This window comes from Crocuta crocuta, unplaced genomic scaffold, assembly GCF_008692635.1.
Source record: "Crocuta crocuta isolate KB4526 unplaced genomic scaffold, BGI_CrCroc_1.0 scaffold17, whole genome shotgun sequence".
Classification (NCBI taxonomy): domain Eukaryota; kingdom Metazoa; phylum Chordata; class Mammalia; order Carnivora; family Hyaenidae; genus Crocuta; species Crocuta crocuta.
The window spans coordinates 3,234,829-3,261,435 of record NW_027532041.1 but is presented as its reverse complement, the minus strand read 5'-3'; the positions used below and the strand labels follow the sequence as shown (position 1 = coordinate 3,261,435).

The window sequence follows — 26,607 nt, the reverse complement described above, 5'->3', positions numbered from 1 at the left end:
TCTTCGTATACTTTATGGAGATTTCAAATAAAACACATTATTCGTTTTAACTGTCAACATAGAATAACTATATTCCATGGGGGAATATTAGGCAATATTATCTCAAACTCCTCATAGCTTGGTGTCTATCAATGGCTCAGTTCATAGGAGCTATACTTATGGAGGACTGACTGAGGAGTGTGAATTCCATTCATTTATCTACATCAGGACTTCTTCATCTGGGAACTTTGGATAAATTTCAGAGGGCTTGTTAACCCCCTGAAATTATAGCCTTAATTTTGGGTATATATGTCTCTTCCTGGCAGTTGGTACCTTGCTCTCATTAACTTCTCAACAAGATGCGTATTTAAAAATGTTTAAGAATCATCATTCTGAAATTCTTTCTGGAATTAAATCTGATTCTCAAAGCTGGATTATATTAGAATACCTCTTTAAAATTATTTTTTGAGTATAGCTGACACATAATATTACATTAGTTTTAGGTGTACAACATAGTGATTCAATAAGTTTATATATTATGCTATGTTCACCAAAAGTGAATGTGTCACCATATAACACTATTACAATATCATTGACTATATTCCTTATGCTAAGACTTTTATTCCTGTGACATATTCATTCCATAAGTGGAAGCCTATATCTCTCTTCTTCACCCATTCTGCCCCTCCCCCCCATCTCCCCTCCAGCAACCATCAGTTTGTCCTCTGTATTTATATGTCTGATTCTGCTTTTTGTTTGTTTATTCACTTGTGTGTGTGTGGGTTTTTTTTGTTTTTTTCGTTTTTGTTTTTGTTTAGATTCCACATAGGAGTCATGTGGCATTTGTCTCTCTCAGTCTAACTTGTTCCACTAAGTATCTATGTTGTAACAAATGGCAAGATCTCATTCTTTTTGTGGCTGCATAATATTCCTGTGTGGATGTGTGTGTATCACATCTTTGCTCTCCACAGAACATCTCTTTTGAGGATTGCTGTTATTTTTTTGGTATGATGCTGACAGCCTATTTTGAAGAAAATCTCAAGAAAGATTCGTATCATGCATTCATTCATTCAGTGAGTGTATAGAGAGCACCTACTATGTGAGAGACAGGCTTCTATGAGAGAAGGATATAATGATGAAAGGAAATAGTAAACAACAACAACAACAACAACAAAACCCTTGGTCTAGTGGAGTTTATATTCTAGTGAGTTAGACAATAAACAAGAAAAAACAAGTCATATTTACATTAGATAGTGTGAAGTAATAAGGAGAAGAAAATTCAGCAGATATGACATGCTGGGTTGAAATTTTAGATGGGCTAGTCAGGAAAGGCTCCTCTAAAAAGATGATTTGACCAAAGGGAAGAGCAGTGGTTGCTGAGGTCAGAGGGGCATTAGAGATCCAGGACCTTGTAGCTCTGTGCAGGACTTGGACTTTGACTCAGAGTGAAAAAAAGAGTACGACAGTGTTTTGAGTAAGACAGGCATGATCTGACCTATCTGTTAACAAGACCACTCTGGCTGCAGCATTGAGAATAGATTGAACTGGAGAGTGAGGGCAGCAGCAGCAAGATCAGCTAGGAGGCTCTTCTGACTGTCCAGGGAAGAGATAGTAGTGGTTTAGAATAGAGTATTGGCAATGGAGGGGCTGAGAAATTATGACTTTTGAGGTTCATGTGAAACTCTGGTACTATGAGGATGTTCACGAGGATGTTACCTGTTTTGAAGTTACACAGGCAAAATTTCTTTCCATTCTTAGTGTTGGGAATATTTGAACATTTCCCCTAAGCTGTTGGTTTCATTTTATTTTGAGTACTCTGAATTTATAATTGAACAGTTTGACCATAAGAAAGCATAAGGGAAATTAATAGCTCATCTTTAAAATTTTTTAACATCTTATTTATTTTTGAGAGACACAGCATGAGCAGGGGAGGGGCAGAGAGAGAGGCAGGCTCCAGACTCTGAGCTGTCAGCAGAGTCCAACATGGAGCTCGAAGCCATGAGCAGTGAGATCATGACCTGAGCTGAAGTCAGATGCTTAACCAGCTGAGCCACCCACGTGCCTCACTGGCTCATCTTTAAAAACTAAAATCAAATTAATGGCATTTTGTGTGTTATACTTCTTTTGGCCACGTTGCCATTAGTTTTCCCTTTACTTAATTTTTTTCTCACAGTTTAAAAATTCCTGTTCCGTTTTTAATATTATTTGTGTTTTTGTAAATCTCCTTATAGATTCCTTTCTGGTACAATGTCGGGTCATTTAAATATTTGTCTCATTTGGGTCCATGTAAGGTACCACCTTTCACATGCTCTCCTCAAGGTTTCATCTATGCCCTTTTCAAATATTTGTGATTATTTCTCTGTTATATAAGAGTGAAACCTGACTACAAGAATTCAAACCATAAGAATAGTTTGTGTTTTGCATGGAACATTAAAATAAAAGAATGCTTGTCTTCTATAGGCAAAAAACCCTGGTCTGTTTGTTCGCTTGACTCAGCAGGTCAGTTGCGTTAAAAGTGAGTCAAATCAATTGTTGGACTGAATTGTCGCCAGTCGGTTCGTTCAAAACACTTAGTTTAATGATATGTTGTATCTATGACACATCCTGATTATAAAACTTGCTCTTGGGTTTATTTTATGAGAAAATGTTATACCAGAAACAGGTAGCAAAAAAAATTCATGTGATTAGATAATGAAGATTCCAAACACAATCTATTTTTAGAAATCGTGAAGATACACTGTGATGTTAGTATATAAGAACCAAACTTCTGATGAAAAAGCAAGAGCCTGAAAAATAAATTGACCAGACTACAACATTTTTTATACTCATCCATTTTCCTCCTGAGAGTTATTAAATTGTGAACTAAACAAGCACGTTTTTCTGTTTACTCATCACATGGTACCAATTGTCAGTAATAACCTATGAGATATATTTCTTAATATTTGAAAATATTCTTTGTGTAAAGCTGTAACTTCTATTTTACAATAAAATCATGGACATGTCTGAAAGGGATTGTTGAACTCATCCAGCAGGGGGATTTGTAGGTGAGGAATGTGAGGTCTAGAGTATTGAAGCCCCAAGTCCTACAGCTGGTTAGTCAAAGAGTCCAGATTGGCATGCAAGACTCCTGACACCTAATTCAGAGCTTTTTACCTCAGGTTAACTTTCATTTAGTGAACTGAATCTCCAGTTTGAGATAACCAAAAACCCTGGAGCAACAAAAGGCTTTAATGATTTCACTACAAATTGAAGCCCAGTATATTAAAATTATGCTGTCGTTCTGACTCATGACGTACTAGAATGAATAATCTCATTCATGATTATTTCAAATTGAGGAGACTTCATGGGAAAGCTTATTTCTTGAAGTCACCCTGTCATTTGGATGTATTATGCTGTCAACCTTTCGTTGAATTACTCTGATAACTCTCCAATGTGAGTATTGCTTCATCTGCAAATAAATAGTTGGAGTTCCCAAAAGCATACTGGAAAATGTCCTCCTCTTTATTGGAAATAAATGTACAGTGATTACCTGTGCTATAACTGTTTGGCTTTGTAATATCACAGTAAAGATAAAGGCTTTAGAAAATAAGAGAAATTTAGAACTGAGCATAAAAAGAAGACTGTGCTATTAATGTTAGATTGTACATATTTAATTAACATTATGAACACTTCTGTTCAGTTAAAAACTCAGTCTAATGATGTCTGTCCTGGTTTGTCATGGCATAAAGACATAAAGACATGTCACCGCATAAACATTGAAAATTTTTTTATTATGCCGTAGAATATGTAGCTTATATTTTAACTGTGTAAGATAGCATGTACACAGGAGTAGATCTTTAATGTGTAGCTATACTTTAATGTGAGACACTTCTCTGATATTGGTGTAGAGTACTATAGAGGGTTGAATTTAAAGACTTGTTCATATTTCTTTTCCTTTTATATTTCCCAGATAGCTTATATAGAAGTCAGGTGTTTTGTGCGTGTGTGTGTGTATGTATTTGTTTGAGATGTACTGTTTTTCAGGTCTACTTCCCTGAAGTAAGATGATTTGCCAAAAATTCTGTGTGGCTCTGTTACATTGGAGTAAGTTATTTGCTTTTTAAATGTCTATATATAAGAGATTTTGCTCATAGAGATGCTGTTTCTTTTACTGGCTAGCAGAATTTCCTGTCCACAGTTCAGAATCTCATGCTTATGATTAAAAATACAAACCAAACAAAAGCATAAGTGTGAAAATAAAAACACTTCCCAACCTTCTGTGAATAACCTGATGTGTAGCTTTCCAGAACTATAACACATACAAACACACAATTCATATCTATGGTTGCAAAAATAGAATTGGTCTATATATATTTTGTTCTTTGTTTTTTTATACTTAATAGTTTTTCAATTTATCATGACAACATTTTTTTTACTGAGTAATTACTGATATGCTTATTCATTTAATGGTTGTACCACAATGAATTGTATGAATATACTTTAAATTATTAATTTATTTCACCAATTTCCCATTGATTGACATTTCTTTTATTGTAGCACATAATACATCGAAATCCATATATCTTTATCTTTGTATATTTGGGAGAATATTCCTGCTGAATAATTACTAAAGAGGAATTTCTCTGTTATATAGTATGCACATTTTAAAATTTGATGAATACTGTGAAATATGCACCACAATGCATTTGCAATACCACCACAGATATTTAGTACTGTATTAGGGTTCTCCAGAGAAACAGAACTGGTAGGATTTATATACAGAGAGAAAGAGATTTATTGTAGGACTTGGCTCCCAAGACTGTGGAGGTTGAGAAGTCCTATGACCTATAGTTGGCAGGCTGGAAACTCAGGAGAGCTGATTGTATAAGTTCCAGTCTGGACCCTGGAAGGCTTAAGATGCAAGAAGAGCTGATGTTTCAGTTTGGTCCAAAGGAAGGAAAAGACTGACATCAATCAGGCAGTAGGAGTTCTCGCTAACTCAGCCTTTTTGTTCTATTCAGGTCTCCAATTGATCATGAGGCCCCTCCACCTTAAGGAGGGCAATCTGCTTTACTCATTTTACTGATTCAAATGTTAAGTTCATCCAGAACATCCTCACAGACACACCCAGAATAATGTTTGACCAAATGACTGAGCACCCCATGGACCTAGACAAGTTGACACATAATCTTAGTCATCACAAGCCTGTGACTATTAATGTTCTACAATTTTTTTCTTCCTGCCCATTGTTTGCTTTTTAACTTTGTTTTTTTATGGTACAGAAAATTTTATGTATGCACAGTAATGCATGTGTAGGAACAAGATACAGTGATACATAAATGTTTTAATTTTAATTTAGTAAATGTAGCATTATTAAATTATAAATGTATATAAATCAGATGATAGTCAAAACTTTAATTCTCTATCAAGGAGCAGTTTAACTTGGTGATAATATTTAAAATATATGGCTATGACACAAAACAATGGATTTATTCTCAAATAGAAAGAACATGTCATTTTAAATGCTATTTCACATTAGAAATCCAGTAGGCAATGAGAAGTATAATGTTATAAAGGGATATTATCAAGGGATGGTGTATACCTTTAAAATTTGCATCTTGAATACCATCAGAAGAATGCTTTTAGAGATTAAATGTTTACTAGTCTACCTCCTATCCACTGCAGGAGTATCCTCAAAATAAAGTTTACAGATGATTTCTTTAATGTCTTGATTTTAACTCATAGCATGCTTCTGTTTGAAATTAGTCACCTATATTCCCAATGAATTTTGAGCATACTATTTATTCTCACTTGTTTCTTATCACACTCTAGAGATAATCTGATTTTTTAAAAAACCCTCAAATCATCTAATTTAGGTTGTATTCCAAGTTTTTAAAATTAAGGTCAGGCTATTTTTAACTAAACTCATTTTATCTGGCAACCATATTAGTAGATCCTCCAGCTGTCCAGTTGTGTGTCAGTGAGTTCTGAGCATCTTCTTGGCTAATCCTATCTGAAGGTGCTCTTATGAGCTTTTCTACTAGTCTTCCTTGTTATATATACTGTTCTTTCTCATTGTTGCCATTTATATATTTGCAGAAAATACCCAGGATAACTTCACTGTTGACAGATTAAAAAAAAAAAAAACCCAAAATAAAACAAAACAACTATGCCACAAGGGACTATCAAAGAGTAGCAATATACTAATTCTCTCTTATATTCTCTAATTTTTATTAGGCTCCACTCAACTTGTTTTACATTGGCTTTCCAAAAGGTGATGAAATTTTGCAAATCAGAAGAGTTCTTGGGATGTTGTTACCATGATAGCACGTGCCTTCAGTTGCAAATTCTGGACTCTGGAGGGAAAGAAATATTATTTGCAAAACAAGCATGCAAAATAGAATCATCCTTTAATTAAACTGAATCAGTAGTCATTATGTCTATAATTATTCATTCATTATTACATTTTAAATTTCAAAGACTTCTTTGAAGATTTTAGACTAATTTCAGTTCAGCCAACTGAATCTTCCATATGCAGCTAGAAAAGAATGCTTTTAATTTATACCAACAAATATTCATGGTTTTGTAAAACAAAAGAAATAACCTATTTTTTATTGACATGTTCTAATTTCAGAAACACATATTAGAAAGATTGAAGTCCAAAGGAACACAATTGTAATGAGGGGTCACTTTTGATAATGTATGATACCTAATTATTATCAGTGTGGGCAAAATAATATTAGTCATGTTAGTCACATTTGGCTTAATTTGTGTATCTGGTACATTCTTATTTTATTTTTTTTTTTCATCTGATACCTTTTTAAATTTGTTTTGAGAGAGAGAATGAGTGCTTGAGTGTGGAGGAGGGGTAGAGGAAGAGAGAGAGAAAGAGATGGAATGAGAGAAAGAGTCTTATAAGCAGTGGGTCTGGATCTCATGAGATTGTGACCTGAGCTGAAATCGAGTTGGACACTTAACTGACTTAGCCACCCAGGTGCCCCTGCATCTGATACATTTTTATGTTAATTTATTTTTATGGAAAACTTTAGAAACCAAACTTTAACAGTTGTTACCTATATTTCATTTAAATAGTTCTACATATTTTACTTTTATAATTTGAAACATTTTTGTGAATTGATTTTTTAAAAAATTGTTATTTTCTTACATTTTTACATTTACCCAAATTCTTAAAAATTCTCATTCCATGCAAATTGATGCAAAATTCTCAGAATTCTCACATTCTCTGCATTAGTTTGTATATGAAGCAACACAGCTATTGGATTATTTGAGTAGCTTGTAAAAGAAAGAATTATTGAGAATTATTATTTTATTTTCAGACAATTCCTAAAAAATAAGTACCACTTTTGGGAATTTTTTGGGTATGGGATTATATAATTCTTAATTTTTATATGTCTAAAAAGGAGAGAATTGTCTTCAGTCAGCAATGGAATTTTCCTGTCATTGTACATTGATTATTGGAGAGTGCATTAAGGACATGCCTTAGATGATGTCATGTATTTGAGGATCATGGGTAGTTCTAGATATCATCAGCTGTCCTGATGTTGAAAACAAACTCTTTTTAAAAGCACTTATAGGGCTAACATTTTGGTATTATTCTTTTTAAGAAATATTAAAACAGGGATGCCTGGGTGGCTCAGTTGGTGAAACGTCCAGCTTCAGCTCAGGTCATGATCTTGTGATTCGTGAGTTCAAGCCTCATGCTGGGCTCTATGCTGACAGCTCAGAGCCTGGAGCCTGCTTTGGATTCTGTGTGTCTCTCTCTGTCCCTGTCCCATTCATGCTCCCTGTCTCTCTCTCAAAAATGATGAATATGCATTAAAAAATATTAAAACAGAACTTTAATATTTGTTTACAAAGTTGCACATCCAGATATTCTCACTTATACTGGAAGTTCATTAGCATATTTTTTTAGAAAAAGTAATTTAAATATTGAGCAAAAATTTTTTGCATTAAAATATAAATATAGAATGCTAGATTCATGAGGAAAATGAAGCATGAATTTCCAAAAGGAGGTGTTAAAGAGTGAATTATCTCTATAAACTAATGTCCCCTTTTGAGTATAACACATTGTCTAATGGAAGCACAGAGCTGTGAGTAGGCACAGATTGAGCACTTAGAAAGTTACTTACTATTGAGCACTACATGGTTTAATCTTAGATACTTCCTACTTATGTCTTAGTCAAAGTGATTAATTATTTTTCTATGTGTCTTTTTTAATACCCTGACAGAATTTATTTATTTGATAACTGCATTTAACTTGGCACATCCAGTTACTCCCTGGAGATTTAAATTGTTGTGCATGCCACCAAATACAACCTATGACTTTCTCTTGCCTGCTGGAATCTCCAAGAACACTTCAAATGTGAATGAACATTATGAGGCAGTTGTTGAAGCTAAATTTAATTCAAGTAGTACCTATTTTTCTAATTTATCTTCCAAAACAACTTTTCACTGTTGCTTTTGGAGTGAGGAAGATAAAAACTGCTCTGTACATGGAGATGGCGTGGAAGGGAAGGCATTTGTTTCAACAGTGAATTCTTTAGTTTTTCAACAAATAGGTAAGTATTTTAATGTTCCAAGTATTAGCTATTATTTAACTGTTTTAAACAAAGTGTTTTTGGGGCACTTGGGTGGCTCAGTCGGTTAAGTGTCCAACTTCGGGTCAGGTCATGATCTTGCAGCTCGTGGGTTTGAGCCCCGTGTTGGGGTCTGTGCTGACAGCTCAGAGCCTGGAGCCTGTTTCAGATTCTGTGTATCCCTCTTTCTCTGACCCTCCCCTGCTCACACTTCTCTCTCTCTTTCAGAAATAAATAAAACATTAAAAAAAATTTTAAACAAAATGTTTTCATTCTCTGAAACCTGTATGAAATAAATGTGTTATGTATGGGATTCTTAACATATATCATCATTTTATATTAGTAATAAAATTATAATTCGTTATGTGACCAAGCTAATGAGTCCCGAATTATTTGATATCTCATAAGAATAAAAGAAAAATGTAATAAGGGAACTCTTTTACTTATATCCTATAAATCCATTTTTGTAATCTTCTAAATTTGCCTTATTTTAATATTATTTTTTATTTTAGAGAGAGCACATGTGGAGGAAAGGGGTGAGAGAGGAAGAAAGAATCTTAAGCAGACTCCATACTCAGCCCATAGTCTGATGAGGGTACAATCCCATGACCCTAGGATTATGACCTGAGCCAAAACCAAGAGTTGGACACTAAATCGACCAAGCTACCTAAATTTGCTTTAAAATAGAAAAATCACACCTTATTTTGTTAAATATATACAATATTCAAAATATTCAACTGTTGAAATAAGTTTTATTTTTTTTAACATTAAAAAAGTTTTTAAAGTAATCTCTATACCCAACTAGGGCTTGAACTTACAGTCCTGGGATCAAGCATTGCATGCACTACAGACTGAGCTAGCCAGACACCTCAGAAGTAGTTAAATTTGAAAGCATTTATGAATAATGTGTGTTTAAGCAAGGAATCTCTCTGGAGCCAATATATATTTTAAATCAAGAAGGTTTTGTTCAAGTATAATGCATACTGAATGTAGCTAGCATAATTAATAATTCTGCATCTGGAAATCTAAACAACAAAATTATTTCCAAGCCTTCTGGAAAAGCTAACAGAGCAGAATCAGTTGACTCAAGAAATACAAAGAGACCTACAGTATGAAAATAAAGGCAAATATAAATAAAGCATTTCTATGAAGGGTTTGTTAGAATTTCTCAACCTTGGGGCACCTGGGTGGCTCAGTCGGTTAAGTGTCCGACTTTGGCTCAGGTCATGATCTCATGGTGTGGGTTTGAGCCCTGCGTTGGGCTCTCTGCTGACAGCTAGCTCAGAGCCTGGATCCTGTTTCAGATTCTGTGTCTTCCTCTCTCTCTGACCCTCCCCTACTCACGCTGTCTCTCTCTCTCTCAGAAATAAGTTTTAAAAAACGTTACAAAAAAGTCTCTAGAAAAATTTGTTTTCAACCTCAACATTATTGACATTTGGGGCCAGACAATTCTTGGGTGGGGGCTGTTCTGTGCATTGTAGGATGTTTAACAACATCCCTGGCTTCTACCTAGTAGATACCAGTAGTTCCTTCCCCAGTTGTGACAATCAAAACATGTCTCCAAACATTGCCATATGCCCCTGAGGGTCAAATTGCTCCTGGTTAAGCATTACTGATTAGATGGAAGAAACACTCTGGTGTGTTGATATCAGTTTAGTAATAATCCCCGTGTCTCCAATAGAGTCCATAGCCATTAATTAATTCACTTATTTTTTTATTTATATTAATTTTTCTGATGTTTATTTTTGGGAGAGAGAGAGACAGAATGTGAGTGGGGGAAGGGCAGAGAGAGAAAGAGAGAGAGAGACAGAATCTGAAGCAGGCTCCAGGCTCTGAGCTATCAGCACAGAGCCTGACGTGGGGCTCGAACATATAGAACTGCAAAATCATGACCTGAGCCAAAGTCAGACACTTAATTGACTAAGCCACCCAGGTGCCCCACAACATGTACTCAATTTTAATTGAAGAATTTTTTTTTTTTTTATTTGTAAGGGAACTTTACTAGCCATTCCAGCAATTAATGGGTATACCAAGAATGAACTTATTAAGGCAGAGTCTTTGTGACAAGCTTTGAAATGATGAAACATGTTAGTTTTTCATGTTTTGAAAAAACATGAAGTTTTGAAGAGGAATGATTATGATGTTATAGATTTATTTTAAGTTTATTTTTGAGAGAGAGAGAGCACAAACAAGGATGTGTGGGAGCAAGGGAGAGAGAGAGAGAGAGAGAGAGAATCCCAAGCAGGCTCCTGGCTATCAACAAGGGGCTCTAACCCACAAACCATGAGATCATGACCTGAGCCAAACAGCCTTAGCCACCCAGATGCCCCTATGATGCTGTAGACTTTGGTTTTACGCATAAATAAAGCTTGCATAACTAGTCACTTCTTAGTGAGTTTAAATTTTTGTAACTGAAATTGGTAGGTTAAGTGGTGGTTACTAAGGATTTCGACGGATTATTCTGCCAAGCATGCTGTTTACTTCATAATGGTTCAACAGTGTTATATAATCCTGCTAGCTAGAAATCCTTCAAGTTTGGGGAAATACGTTAGTGTTGTCTTAAGTGAACCATTATGTATAATTGTTGATATTCTTGCTTTTTGAATCACAAATCCCCAATAATTTAGTGTCAGGTGAGTTTTTCAGTGCATAGTGAAAGTATGCCTGCATCAGTTGTATCTGGGGCCTGTGATATCACAATAACAAGAATTTAAGACATGAGTCATATCTCACATGTGAATCACTATGCTTTTATTGGTAAAAGCAGACAAATAAATATTGCTCCACATTTGCTTGTATCTTGATATTGAATATTTTCTTTTCTCTTGGAAAGCGAGCACGAACTGAGCTAGGTGACTTTTGAGGCCTTTTGTCCTACTTAAGTAGTTCAAGATTTAAAAAAAAAAAAGAATTTGAGAAGCAATAATTTAAGTCTCTTCCTTTACCAAAAAGGAAGCTGAAAGCCTCAGGGACTTGGGCAGATACATACCACTGGTTAGAGCCGGTTCTTTTTCTCTCAGAATAGGCAGTGGAAGTTGTATCAGAACACCGGTAAATTTAATTTAGTTCTTCTCTTTCACTGAGTTGTTCAGAATGTTTTTCAGATTTAATGTAGTTTATTTTTAATTCAGGTGCAAACTGGAACATACAGTGCTGGATGAAAGAGGACTTGGAATTACTCATCTGTTCTATGGAGCCGCTATTTAAGAATCCTCCCAAGACTTACGACCTTAAGGTCCATCTTTTATATGTTCTGTAAGTACCAAATAAATTAATTTGGAAATTTCTATGACATAATTTCTTTTAAATGCAAGAGCTTCCATACATCGAAGTGGATTATGAAACTCTCCTATCCCTACATTTCCTTTGTATCTACGTACATTTCTAGGAGGCAGTTGTATATATTTTTTCACGCAATATGCATCTCCATTAGGTTTCCTCTTTGCTCTTCCTGTTAAGTAAGGTAGTGAGACACTGCACTTATGGATGGGAATGTATTCTGAAAGAAGTATGAACTCAATTCAGCAGTCTTAGATATTTGAATGGAGGGGAAAAACTTGTTATACATTTCTTTTTCAGGTAGATTTTTTTCCTTCATATTTGATCATTTTATTAGCTTAAAAATATATGTGCTCAGTATTTATCTGTGCTAGCTAGAGAGCCAAGATGCTGGTTTGAAGTAGTCATACACTTATAATTCTAGCTAACACATCATTCAAGTTTTCTGATAACTCCTATGATGATACATATCATTCCTCTGTGAATTGTAGCTTTCCATTTTCTTCTAATTTGTTCTTTTATGGGATGATTGAGGAGAAAGAGATTCATTTCCTTCAGTTCTGCAGTTATTGAGATCATACCATTGAGGGGTGACATGCTAGAAACTAACCATATAAACATGAGTCAAATAGAATGGTGGTTACGAGGGACAAGAGGTAGGGGTAGTAGGGAGTTCTTGTTTAAATACATACAGAGTTTCAGTTGGGGAAGATGAGAAAAGTTCTGGAATTGGATGGTAGTGATAATTACCCAACAATATAAATGTACTACTGTCACTGAATTATACACTCAAAATGATACATTTTATGTTATGTATTTTTACCACAATAAACATAATTTGAAAAGAAAGAAACTTAAAGATGCCGAGAAAAAAAGATAGTAATGATTTCTGCCTTTGAGGCATCACCAGCTAGTGATTGGGGGCAGATAGGTATAGGGCTTCAGTTTTAGTGGTTACTACTATATGTTTTGGTAGGCACATGAAGCCATGGGAACACAAGATTGTTGTGGAAGCCTGAGGTGGGGATATCTTGTGCAGCTGAATTCTAGATGACTCTAGATGTCCCTGCTGTCCTCTACTTCTTTGTACAATTCACATGAAGTCCAGGGTCCTAAAGGGGACTATCTGGTGAAAAGGTGCCGTAGCTGCTAGTGTTTCAGCTGTACAAAATGGTAGATTTTCTGGACAAATGCTGGACAGCCAGGAAACCTAGAAAAATGTGCACAACAGAAATGACTGAGCTACAGACCTCTAGAGGCCCACAAAGTAGTGGAGGTTGTAAAGTGGCAAAGGTGGAGGAATAATGGGTAACACATAGCCAAGGGCGGGCATTTAAAGGACAGGACAGAGTGAGCTTGCTTCTAGTCTGTAGATAATGACCCAGCAGGGAGGGAAAAGTTGAAGATCTAGTAAAAGGGGGCCTACTGAAGCTCTATAACAGAGTGTGAATATTTAAATAAGTTCTAGGAAAAGAGCACAGGTGAAAGATTGGTCTTAAAATGAAGGAAGTTCACCTCAACTTTAAGCACTGAGGAAAGAAAGGAAGCACTGTGGTAGATATATTTGAAGTTTGGAACAAAAAATTCCCTGCTTTATTGAGCAAAATAGGTTTTAGCTCACAGAAAAGAATTCCTTTGCAATGCAGCACATTCTTACAGGATGACCTAAATATTTTGGATGGTGATCAAAAACTCACTGGGTGCCCATTCAAGAGAATTTCAGATATTGTCAGCGAGCTAGGGCTACATGCTTGGTTTTAGAGCTCTTGTGACCATATGCAAGTATTTAAATTTTCAGTATCAAAATTTATTATTATTGTTGTTATTATTATGCATAGACTATAGCTGTGCCTTGAGGTCTGCACTTTTAGAAATATAGGTATGTGAATATGTTAAAACATTACACAATCACATTGTAACTTAGCTATAGCTGAGAATTTTCACTTCACTTAAGTCAGCCAGGTAACCATTGGTATATTTGTTAGATGATGGTTTTTCTGGGTCAGACCCAGAAAAATGAGAAAATTATGATAAATTAACTAGTTTTTTCAACTTGCTCACATGAGAAATTGAGCAGATTCTTTTGACCTGCTTTTATTTTGAACTCAATTTTCCAAAAATATCAGTACAGAAATACTTGTCATTATTGCATGCAATTTGAGGAATATTGTGGGTTTTTTTTTTCCTTTTTTGCCACACTGTTTTCTCCTTTGTGTGATTGGTTTACTACGTCTGTCTTAAATCCTGCTGTTGTCTGCAGCTCTGGGCACTGTATCTCCAAATAATTTAAATAAGACTCCACAGATTAGGAGGAAGAGATAGTCAATTTAATGAAGACTTCCATGGAAGGGAAAATCCATAAAGGTGGTTATTGTAAGAAGAGTTTTTAATCAAAATCCCCTTCTGCAGACATTAGAGTTCATGAGAGAAATCTTTCAAATGCTTCCATGTGTAAATAAGAATGGTTTTTAAAAGGAACTAAAACCTAATGTTTATAAGGGATTTAAAGCCCTATAAATATGTCCCTTAAGGGAAACCATTGTTTGAGCTCAGATATTAATGTTTGTTAGAGAATCCAAAGGAGAGAACTGCTTTAGACATTTTACCTTTGACTGGGAGAAAAAACCTTTTCTTCCTTTATTGTGTACTGCATTCACCAGCCACTGAGCTGAGTGTGAGGAACCATGTTGAACAACTCAGACACAGCCCTTGCCCTCCTGGAGCTAAGAGTAAAGACAAAGAGCGTAATAGTTTGAAAGTGTTGTGATGTAATAAACATAGGGACTTGTGAAAACATATACAGGTACTAGAAGTTATCTGCCTGGATTACAACAGGGCAGAGAATGAACCAGGTAGAATGAAGAGCATTTATTTGCAAAGTCCCACAGTCACATCTGGACGTTGCGGACAAGAAAATTTAAGTATGGTTAGGTTATAAAGCTGGGGAATGGTGAGAAATTGAGGCGGATGAATAAGTAAGGGTCATCCAAGGAGTTTTAGACTTTCGTAACTGCTAATACCTAGTTTACATTTTCTCTTTACTGTTACCCTGTCACCATTCTTGGTGATTTCCACTTTTATATGGATGATCTTCAATTTCTTAAAGGCTTTTCTTTCACTATTGTTTTTTCACCCAACCTAGCTCACCCATTCTTGTGGACCTACTCTAAACCTTGTCATTACTGGTAAGCATGCTCTGTCTATAAGTTCAGTTTCAAGGATCCCACTCTTTGACCATCTCCCCCTCCTCCTCACCTTAAACTTATTCGTTCTATTATAATAATTAGGAATAATTAAATCTCAACCTCAGGAATAATTAATTCTCCATGTTTCTTGACTCTGTCCTGTGAGGGTCTTTTCATGAAAGGCTGCGGCCACAGAGTTTTCTCTGCATGCTTCCTGTCAGCACAAGTTTGGATGTCCAATGGCTTCATTTCATTTTGCACCCTTTCAGTCTCAGCTAGCAGTGTGTCTGCTACTGTGTTCTCTCACAAGACCTGCACAGCCTCCTGTGAATCTCACTGGGGTTCACCCCATTAGATAAAAGCCCACAGATCTCTTAGAGATAAGGCGTTCTTGGCCTTCTCTTTGATCTTTGCTTAGAAGCCATTCCTAATGTTGACATTTGTACCCTCTGGAGAGGCCAGGCATCTCACAGCCCTCAAGTCTTGGTTTCTTTTGTTTAACGACCCTTTACTCAATGTGTGTCTCTCCTTTTGTGGCAAGAGGAAGCCAAGAGGCACCTTCAACACCTGCTTAGAAATCTCTTCCAGCAGATCACCCAGTTCAGTAGGTAGACTCTGTGCTTCCCATGTAACTGCGGATGTGGGACTTAGCCCTCTGCCTTTACATGGCATTCTCTTTCCTCCAGTTTCCAGTGTGTGTTCCTCACTTCCTTTTGTGCCCTCACTGGCACTGTCCTCAAACTCCACATTTCCACTCACAGTCTATTCAAGACAATTTAGGCTTTCTTTATCATACTTCTCCAAATTTTTCTAGCCTCTGTCCATTACCTGGTTCTAAAACCACTCCCACATTTTTAAAAACGTTTATTATTTATTTGAGAGAGAGAGAGACAGACAGACAGACAGAGAGAAGCAGGAGTTGGGGGTGGGGGGCAGAAAATGAGGGAGAGAGAATCCCAAGCAGCTCTGTCCTGTCACTGCAGAGCCCAACATGGGACTCGAACTCATGAGCCATAAGATCATGACCTGAGCCAAAATCAAGAGTCAGATGCTTAACCAGTTGAGCCACCCAGGCGCCACTTATGGATTCTCATTTTATTTTATGAACTTTAATCAGTTACTGTCATTTTTTATATTATTGCTCAAATTGCCCCATATTTGGCCATTGGGAATTTATTGATGCTGGCCCCTGTGTCCTTTTGATGTGTCCCATTTTTTTTTTTTTTGAGGACTTCCTTACTCTTTAGTTCTACAAGATGTTTCAGATTGATTTTATACTTTTATTGCTATAACACTGGAGTCAGCCATTTTTCCAAGGAGTCTTGATTCCTTTTTATTGGAGAATGGTATTTATAAAGTAGTATCTGGGAGCTAGGTGCTCATTGTTACTTAAGTGGCATTGTTTCTGGGCCTTCTCAGCTACAGAACTAGTTACATGTATGCATGTACACAATATATACAAGGTTTATATATAATATGCACAAATCTATATTCCTATATCTCTGTATATACAAATATTAAGAGTAGGTATTCATACTAACATCTCCCGTTTTATTATTTTTTTAAAGTTTGTTTGCTTATTTATTTAGAGAATGGGGGTGTATTTATTTATTTATTTAGAGAGTGGGAGTGTATCAGCGAGAGAGGGGCAGAGAGAGAGAGAAAGAAAGAGAGAATCCCAAGCAGGCTTTGCACCTTCAGCATAGAGCTGGATGTGGGGCTTGAACTCATGAATTGTGAGATCATGACTTGAGCCAAAACCAAGAGTTGGACACTTAACTGACAGAGCCACCCAGAAGTCCCTAACACCTTCCATTTTAGTCTAAACCCGTTGGATCCTTTCTAGCCTTCCTTTTTTCTTTTTTCCTTCCCTTCCCTTCCCTTCCCTCCCCTCTCCCTTCCCTCTCCCTTCTCTCTCCCTTCCCTCACCTTCTTTCTTCTCTTTTTTCCAGTAAGAAACCTGGCTTCCCTTTCCCACAATATATAACCCATATGCTCAGTTGTAGAATACATGTAGCTTTGGAATTGCTAAGCTATACCACTGTGAAAAACAAGCATACTAACTAGAGTACAGCATTTGTTTACACTCATTTTGCCTTTGCTAAGGTTAAAGGTTACAAGGTCAAAATACTATGATCCAAAGTTAATTAGGATATCTCTTTCCCTCCACCCACATGGTTGTATTGTTAACTTGATATATATTAAGGTTCATTTGTTGTTTTTTATTTTGCCTTCTTCTTTTTCTTTTTTCTTGCTCCCTTTCATCTTTGTTGATTTTATTTGTTTGACACTATCTTACATTTGAAGAGCACTTTCTGTTTTACAAAGTGTTTCTTAAATTTGTCTCCTTGAATAGATTTATCTAGGCCATTACCTCTCACTTGGAGCTAATTCACAAGATAAGGGTGGAGCCAGTAATTTGCATTTCTGTCAAGTTCCAGGGGATGCTGGTGCTACTGGTTTGGGACTAAACTTTGAGAACCACTAATCTATGACTTATTGAAAACAGATTCTTTAGCCCCCAGACCTACCGAATTCTTCATGGAGGGCCTAGGAATCTAGTTTTAACAAGGCTCTAGGTGATTATGATGATAAGACCAGTAGGGACACTAACCTGGTCTTTGAAATTTTGGGGATTGGCAAAGCAGATATTTTGGGTAACATTTGTAGATTTGGGTAAAATTTATATGGATTTAAAGTGACTTATTCAAATGATATATTAAACTAATACTGTTTTAAACAATTCCGATGTATTGGTTTGTCTACTGTGGTTTGCTCTCAGTTTATGTCACAGGAACTTGGGTGGCACCCATTTGATGTTATTCCTGTAGTAACGTAGTGTAGATCATTGCTTAGAGTTTTACTATATTCATAGAAAAATGATTCTGGGAACAAATAATTTGACCAAAGTTCAGCAGACAGAATGTGCTCTCTGTAAACCACTGTGGCTACCAAAAATGAAATTTCAGTACTAAATATTTATATCTAACTTCTGAGTAGAAAAATTGCCCAAGTGATGAAATTTGCAAAGAAGCCAAATGTAGAATTTAAGAAAAAATAATTTTTTTTACTATTTTTACTTTTAAGTAAAGTTTACTCACATATAGAAATTAAATAAATAGTAGCACTGAATTTATGTGTATATTGGCAAGATAAAAGATATTTTGCTGCATAAAAATTTTTCAGGGATTTCAGAAATTATTAAGTTTTGGTTATTTTAAGCCAGTGTATCTCTTTCTTATTTTAAAATTTGATTATAATTTAATTCTTATACATTAAAATTATCAAAATTTAGAATGTTGTTTGATGTTCACAAATACTTAAAACTTCTTTTGGAAGATAAAAGAAATTCTTATGCTGACTTTGACAGGTAACAAGGCTCGTGTATTCCAGGTTTCACACAAACTTTGAAAAACTTATGCTTTCATACATATGAGAAATATCTAATGTTTCCCTCAAGGAAAAAGTAATTTAAAATAATTCTCTAATTCTTTAAAGTTCTGATATATAGAAATATTCAGATAATTCAGATTAAAATGATTTTATAGTTGTGGCTACATTCTTTAGGAATCCCCTAAATAAAATGACAACAGTGAAATTTCTCTTGTGATAATAAGATATCTTGATCATAATGAAACGAGCAGTGAACATGGAAGCATAAGGCTTCAGATGAGTTTCAGGTCTGTTTTGTCTCTGAGCCTCAGTGTCTTACAAAGTAGGTGATATTAGTTCTCTCTAAGGTGGTTTGAAAAATTGAGTTAGATAGTGATCTTCAGGGTGTTTTGTGTCAGTTGTAAATATGCTATATAATGAAATTTGATGATATATTTAATGTGGATTCTTTATTTTTGTGTCCTTTGCCTATCAAGTACCCAGCAGGAAGGAGTACAAAATGTTTTTGGCCAATTGCTGGGATTGAAAAATGTTTCCTTTAAGGGCTAGAAAGCAAATATTAAAAAAAAAATGTTTTTTAAATGAGAGAGAGAGAGAGACAGAGTGTGAATGGGGAAGGAACAGAGAAAGAGGGAGACATAGAATCTGAAACAGCCTCCAGGCTTTGAGCTGTCAGCACAGAGCCCAATGTGGTACTGGAACTCACAGACCATGAGATCATGACCTGAGCCAAAGTTGGACACTTAACTGACTGAGCCACCCAGGTGCCTGCAGATAGCAAATATTTTAGATTTCGTGGGCCATACTATCTCTTTCACAACCTTGTAGCCATAGTTAATACGTAAAATGAATAAACCTGAGAATGTTTATGGACACTGAAATTTGAATTTTATGCTATTTCCTTGTATCACAGGACATTCTTCCTCTTAGTCTTTTTTTAATCCTTTGAAAATGTAAGAAACCACTCTCAGCTCACAGCTGTACAAAAAACAGGTTTATTTGGCTGGTAGGCTCTAGTTTTTTCACCCCTGTGTAGTCCATTTTGAGAATTAGTTTTAGATTGATTTTTAGAGTTTCATGATGGGATTATCTATTGGAATAGCTTGGGAAATTTCCAAATGGAGATACTTTTTAAAAAAATAATTACTAAAATAAACATATATTACATATAGTCATTATTATGAATATATACTATATATTATATTTTCTTTGTGTATATTGAAATTACAAAGAAATTGAAAATGAGATTAAAAGAACACACAGCACTGGAGTGATAGAGAAATCAGATGGTTTAATCTAGTTGGTAATCAGCCTGATTCTACAAATATCCATTCATTCTTTTTAGGAAAAAATTTGGCATTGGCAAGACCATCTAAAATAAGATAGCACAACTAACTTTTCTTTTTGTCTTAAAAAAGGAAAATATCACTAGAATTTTCTATCTTTAAGAAGTTTTAGTGAAAACTATATCTTGTTTTCTGTGTAGTTCTATTTTTGCCATAAAATTTGGGAATTCTGCAATCAAAGAATACAAACCTGTAAACATATTTCTGACATAAAATATCACAATTTATTCAACTTGTTCCATACCCTTTTGATAAAAGCCTTTATTTTAATATTTGAAAAACACCTAAGAGGCATAGTGTGATGTTTTTTAAAAATGACATTCGTTGGCTTTGTTTAAAGCTTTAGGTAAAATTGAAAGTGCTGAATCATTCCAACTACAATTCAAAATGGTATCTTTTAGAATATAGCACTTTAAAGTTTTCAAAACTCCTTTTATGTAATCCTTTTGAACACTTACAACAGCCTTGTAAAGGTGGATGGTGCAGGCATTTTTCTTGGTTTTACTGATTGTGGAAACCACGGCTCACAAAAGAGAACTCCCTGATTATGGCTCATAAAGCAAAGAGAAGGACTTGATTTTATGTCTCAGTTTAATTTAATGTGCTTCCCACAATGAGATTATCCCTTACACAGCACCCAATAGACTCCTTTGCACCTTAAAAAGCCTGTAAATGTTTCTTGATTGATTTCTTTGAGGAGTAAAATTATACTAAAGTCTATCTCAGGAAACTTGAAAATCTATCATAATTCACAGCATTTAATACTAGGGGTATATGTATGAAAGAGTCGGGTCCATTTCTTTCATGTTGTGTTTACATCTGAATTCTGAGGCATGTGCTAGTTAGAGTTTCTAAAGCATTGCTTTTCCCACACTGAGTTTAGTACTTCTAGCTTTTACCTCTGAAAGGGCTATACAATGTCTGAAGGCAGTGATCATGTCTAAATATTAATACTCTCTCCTCATTCCCAAGTTTTTTTAACCCTTTTTTTAAAGTTTATTTTCAGAGACAGAGAGACAGACAGAGAGTGAGAGCGGGGAGGGACAAAGGGAGAAGAGGAGAGAGAGAGAATCCCCAGCAGGCTCCATACTGCCCGTGTAGAGCCCAGTGTGAGACTTGACCCCACGAACCATGTATCATGACCTGAACCAACACCAACAGTCTGATGCTTAACCAACTGAGCTACCCAGGTGCCCCTATAATTATTGAGTTTTGAGAGTTCTTTATATCTTTTGGAGATAAATCCTTTATCAGACAGATGGTTGGGAAATGTATTCTCTCAGTCTGCAGCTTGTCTTTTTGTTGTTTCATAGTGTCTTTCTTTCAAAGAAGAGTTTTCAATCTTGAGAAGAGTCCAACCTAAGAATTTCTTCTTTTACGGATCGTGCTTTTGGTGTTGCATCTAAGGACAAGTTACCTTATCCAACATCACAAATTTTTGTTCCCATGTTCTCTTCTAGACATTTTATAGCTTTAGATTTTATATTTGAATTGATGACCCATTTTGAATTAATTTTTGAACCTGGTGTGAGTATGGATTGAAATCAGTTTTGTTTTGCATATAAATATGGCATTGTTCAGTACCCTTTCTCCACAGAAAGGGTTCATGACAGTGTTCACGACAGCTGTGAATGCTGCTTTTGCACCTCTTGTAGAAAGCTGTTTCCACATAGGTCTTGGTCTCTATTCTGTTCCATTCATCTATTTTTCTCTATACTAATACTCTATTGGCTTGATTATTGTGGTTCCATACCTATAACTTCTTGTTTTATTGTTTTAGTGGTTGCTTTAGGATTTGTAATACTGGTTTTTAACTCATTACAGTATAACTGATATACCTCCAAGGAATACTATACCACTTCACATGTAGTATGAGAACATTACAACTGCATATTTACATTATGTCCCTCACTCCCAATCTTGGAGCCAGTGTCATACATTTTACTTCTATCTGTGTCAGCCAGGTGTCCCTGTGCTGATATTATTTCTAATGGTTAACCTGCTTTAACTCTTATCTTTGTATCTCCCTGACGTAATGTATCCTTTTATCCCCCAGATGCCATTTAAGCTGGATGCGCAGAAGTTTTTGTCATACATTTTAAACAAATCCAGTATATGCCACATCTACACTAACATTTAGCTCTTTTTTTTTCACATAGGCCTGAAGTGTCAGAAGAGTCACCTCCGGTCCCCCAGAAGGGCAGTTTTCTGACTGTTCAGTGTAACTGCAGTGTTCATGACAGCTGTGAATGCCATGTGCCTGTGCCCACAGCCAAACTCAACCACACTCTTCTTATGTATTTGAAAATCACATCTGGTGGAGTAATTTTTCAATCACCTCTAATATCAGTTCAACCCATAAATGTTGGTAAGTTGTGCATAAAAGAGATAATAGATCTAAACATCAATCACACAAACAGGTTAAAAATTGCTCAACAAACATTTTTTTCAATAGCTTATCTTGCTTTGACCAGCGCTGTAAGGATGGTAAATGTGGTATGGAGTATTAAGAGTAGCTTCTAGAATGTTTTAACCGCAGTATAGGTATCTTTGCAATTGTTAATTTAAATTCTTCCTTAAAAACAGTTTTCCTTCAAATCCTGGATCTTTGCAATGGATATGTATCGTTTGGTTATTCTTGTTTTCACTTATCAGATAACAATTTCCAAAGATAATCAGAAGATTGTTTTTTACCTGGATTTATTTCTTCAATAAATATTTCTCAGAGACTCCTGTGTGTCAGCCAGTGATCTAGGAGCTGGGGAAACAATGGTGAATGAGACAAAGTTCCTGCCTCATAGACCAGAGACAATATTAGGCAGAGAGGGAAAATAAAAAAGTAAGCAACTAAATAATTTGCTGTACAATCTGATTATAAGAAAAACTCCAATAATAGGTTGTGCCCCAGATTTTTAGGGCAAAGATTCCCAGAGTTTCTTTTGATCCACTTGAACATATAATTACAAATGTGAATAAGATAGGCAAATATTCACTTAATGTATTCATTAACTCAGTTTTGTGCCTGTATGTATATTATATATAATATGTAATATAAGAGTGTTACTGTTTTCTACTTATATTTCTTGAAGCCATCATATACAAACTTCTTACATGCATCATTGCATCATTGGTTTTGACAACACAAGAGCCACTTTTCCAGGCATCTCACACTGTTTTTCACATAGCCTTACCTTCACTTCTTTCTAAGTTACTGAGCATACCACCTGCATATGCAGATTTGCATATGACATACGAATCTGCATATGACATCATATTTTAACATTAGGACTTTCAAATAATTTGTCTTTTGGGGATATATTTGTGGTCCCTAAAACATAAATCCAATGACATCTGAGCAATAACATCATGAAATTACACCACAGGAAGAAAACATACATAATATTTATAAAATACCATTATGTTCTCTTTTTAAAGCGAATTCTCGCAGGTGATTTTTAGAAGCACTTGGAGCCACAATTGAATTGCATATTTAAAAAAGTAAAGTAGTTAAGAGAAAGTGCTATGATAGATTTTATAAGAAATTTTAAAAGAATTTTATCTTTTTTCAGTAATGATTTTTTAGAAAAAATTCTTTCCTTATGCGTGGGCATATATGATAATGTTCCAAAATTTTAAGTTCCATAAAAGACGTAAAGGATGGAGATTGTTAGCTGTAGGGACTATTATTTTAGCTATGGAGGTCAAAGAAGATCTATTTTAGGAGATAGCAGTTGGGCTAAATGAAAAGGAAAGGACTATGCAAAAATCCAGAGCAAAAGGTGCTTCATGCAGGAAAAATAGCACCCATGAAACCTCTAAGATGGAATGAGCTTGGCAGTTGGAGGAACCAAAGAAAAGGCCTCTATGCTTGGAGTGAATGAGGTAGGGGAATATTTGGAGGTGTGGTCAGAGAGTTATTGGGTTTAGGTCATATCATAGGCCCGAGTTACAGAGTTGGATTTTATCCTAACTGCACAGAAGCTCTTGAACCAGGAAAGTGATATGGACAGGTGTGTGTGTGTACATGTTTAAAATTTACTCTGCATGTAGAGAAGAAGGTTAATGGAAAAAAGAGGAAAGATAGTTGCAAGAGTGGAATCAGAGGGCTCAGAAAGGAGGTTCTTGGAATGATCTAGTTGATGTAGGAACGTAGCAGTGGAGAAGAAAGAAATGGTCATAGTTGAGATTTATTGGGGAGATGGTGCTATCTGAAACTTCTAGTGGATTTCGTGTTGAATATGAAGGAAAGAGAAGAGCCAAGGATAACACTCAGGCTAGGACCAGAGCATGCCAGTGAATAGCGGTACCACGTACTGGGATGGGGAGATTTGGGGAGGATCAAGTATGTGACACATTAAGTTTGAGATGCTTATAGATACCCAAGAGATGCTGAGTAGGTATTCGGACATATGATCCTAGAGTTGAAGGTAGAGATATATATGGAGTATTTGGTGTAGAGATGTTTATGGGATTGCATAAGATTAGCCACTTAGAGTTCAGTGAGGAAAAAACTGAGGCAGTCATAGAGAAAAGAAAGTAAAAGAACATAGTGGCCTGGAAGCCATGTAGGAACAGTGAGCAGATATGTGGAATGCCACTGAGAGGTGGAGTGAAATGGATCATACAACTGATACTGGATTTGGAAAAGCGTGGTGACCTTGATAAGAGTGGCTTCAGTGCATTGGGGAGGAGGAAGACCTGATCAGAGTAGGTTGGCTAGGAAGACGGGACACCAAGTGGGCAGAGGGAGTAGTGCCAATGCTTTCCAGGAATATTGCTGTGGAAGAAGCAGGTAGGTGGCGGTATATCTAAGTCTGGGGACATAGGTGGTCCAGGGAAAGATTTATTTTTAGATTTCTAGTATCATGGCATGTATGTATACAGGCAGGAAATGTACAATAGTTTATAATTTTATGATTTCTGTTTGATGTCTTTGTTTTCTTTTTGGTCATGAGAACTGTGAATTTCACCTTTTGTTTTTACTTTTATTTTTTTATTTTTTTAATGTTTTGTTTATTTCTCAGAGAGAGAGAGAGAGAGAGAGAGAGAGACGCAGCATAAACAGGGAGGGTCAGAGAGAGAGGGAGTTACAGAATCCGAAGAAGGCTCCAGGCTCTGAGCTATCTGTCAGCACAGAGTCTGACTTGGGGCTTGAACCCACGAACTGTGATATTATGACCTGAGCTGAAGTCAGATGCTTAACCGACTGAGCCACCCATGCACCCCTCACCTATTGTTTTTAGACTTTAATGTTTATCTGTCCTTACTTTAAAGTAACTAAAACTTGTAATATGTCACATAAAGTAAAAACTTCATTAATTTTGACTCAAAGAAAAGAGAAAAAACGATGTCCAAATTCTTAGAAATACAGTATGTTAAAAATAGTAACGGCCATTTTAGTTCTTGAAAATAAAATGCAAATCAGTAAGTGTTTCAATGTAATGATTATTTCTGTGTACGTGAGTAAGTCTGTTAGTTAAAATCTTGGAAACACAGAGATGTATAAAAAGGAGAAATTCATCATGTATTTCCTATCACTTTGGCAATTTTTCTAATTTTAATACATATTTATGAATATTGTTTTGTTAATTTCGACAAATCAGGAACCCAAGTATAGATGCTGTTTAATAAACTTTTTTAAAGTTTCTTTTTACTTATTTTGAGAGGGCGAGAGAGCAAACGGAAGGGGCAGAGAGAGAGGGAGAAAGAATAATAAGCAGGCTCTACACTGTCAGTGTAGAGCCCGATGGCAGGGCTTGACCTCATAAACTGTGAGATCATGACCTGAGCTGAAGTCAAGAGTCAGACACTTAACTGACTGAGCCCCCCAGGCACCCCCAATAAATGTTTAATACTAATAATATTAAACATTTTCAATATTCTTTTCCAATATCATTTTTAATGGCTATATAGAGTCCCTTTTAGGGATAAGCCATTATTTCTTTAATCAAACCTTTATTGTAAGATGTGTATATTCTTTCTACAAATAATTTAAAGGTTATTTGCTTTTAATATTTTTTTTTTTACTATTTATTTGTTTTTGAGAAAGAGAGAGAACATACATGCAAGGAGCAGAGAGAGGGGGAGACAGAGGTTCTGAAGCTGTCAGCACGGAGTCTGATGCAGGACTAGAACTCATGAATTGTGAGATCATGACCTGAGCTGAAGTCATACTTAACTGAGTGAGCCATCCAGGTGCCTCAAGGTTATGTGTGTTTAAAATTACACACACACACAAACACACACATACACACACACACACAATCTATACACAAATGCATATTCATATATAAACACATCAACTCAATATGAACTCATTATGAACTCATGAACTCAAATCATTTACCAAGTTAAATACATTGTTAGGCTATTTCTGGTGACAAGTCAGGGCCTGCTAATGCTATGCTTATTGCATGCTGTATGTTATTTACATAGGTGCATCTAGATTATTGTATTTCAGAGTTAATAGATTTGCTGAATTTTGCATGCATATTTGTGTGAAGTTTTGCATGCAAACTCTGTATGCATTTTCCAAGTAGTTCTCTGCAAAATGCTGTTTTTCTTTGTCACCCACTGTTTTAGTGGTTGGGAGTGTGGTAGGGAGTAGCTTTAAAGAAGTTTGGGGAATGCCAGTTTAAATAAAGTTAACAGACTTTTTAACAGCAGGAATTCACAGTTATCAAAACAATCTCATTTGCTGATTTACAGTTTTTACCATTTAGGGAGAAGGAAAGGAAGATGCATGGATTGTTATGGAAAGATACAAGGAATAGATCTAATATTTTGGTTCTGTAATTAGCCTTTACTTAAGGTCACCTTTTAAGTAGTTAAAAGATTGGGATATGCTAA

The 26,607-nt window shown here is 35.7% G+C and overlaps 1 protein-coding gene across 3 annotated transcripts in view; it reads left to right on the top strand.

Moving 5' to 3' along the window:
• LEPR (leptin receptor) overlaps window positions 1–26,607 on the top strand; it is a 163,810-nt gene that overhangs the window by 100,968 nt on the left and 36,235 nt on the right. For 2 of the 3 annotated variants that reach the window (XM_077776273.1, XM_077776275.1), the window contains 4 exons: window positions 4,003–4,062; window positions 8,208–8,537; window positions 11,687–11,810; window positions 21,918–22,126. In XM_077776273.1, coding sequence (XP_077632399.1) covers window positions 4,023–4,062; window positions 8,208–8,537; window positions 11,687–11,810; window positions 21,918–22,126 — 703 coding nt within the window. In that variant the 5' untranslated portion in view covers window positions 4,003–4,022. Of the gene's footprint in view, window positions 1–3,832; window positions 4,063–8,207; window positions 8,538–11,686; window positions 11,811–21,917; window positions 22,127–26,607 lie in introns of those variants that run through there. The other variant, XM_077776274.1, reaches the window with a different exon arrangement.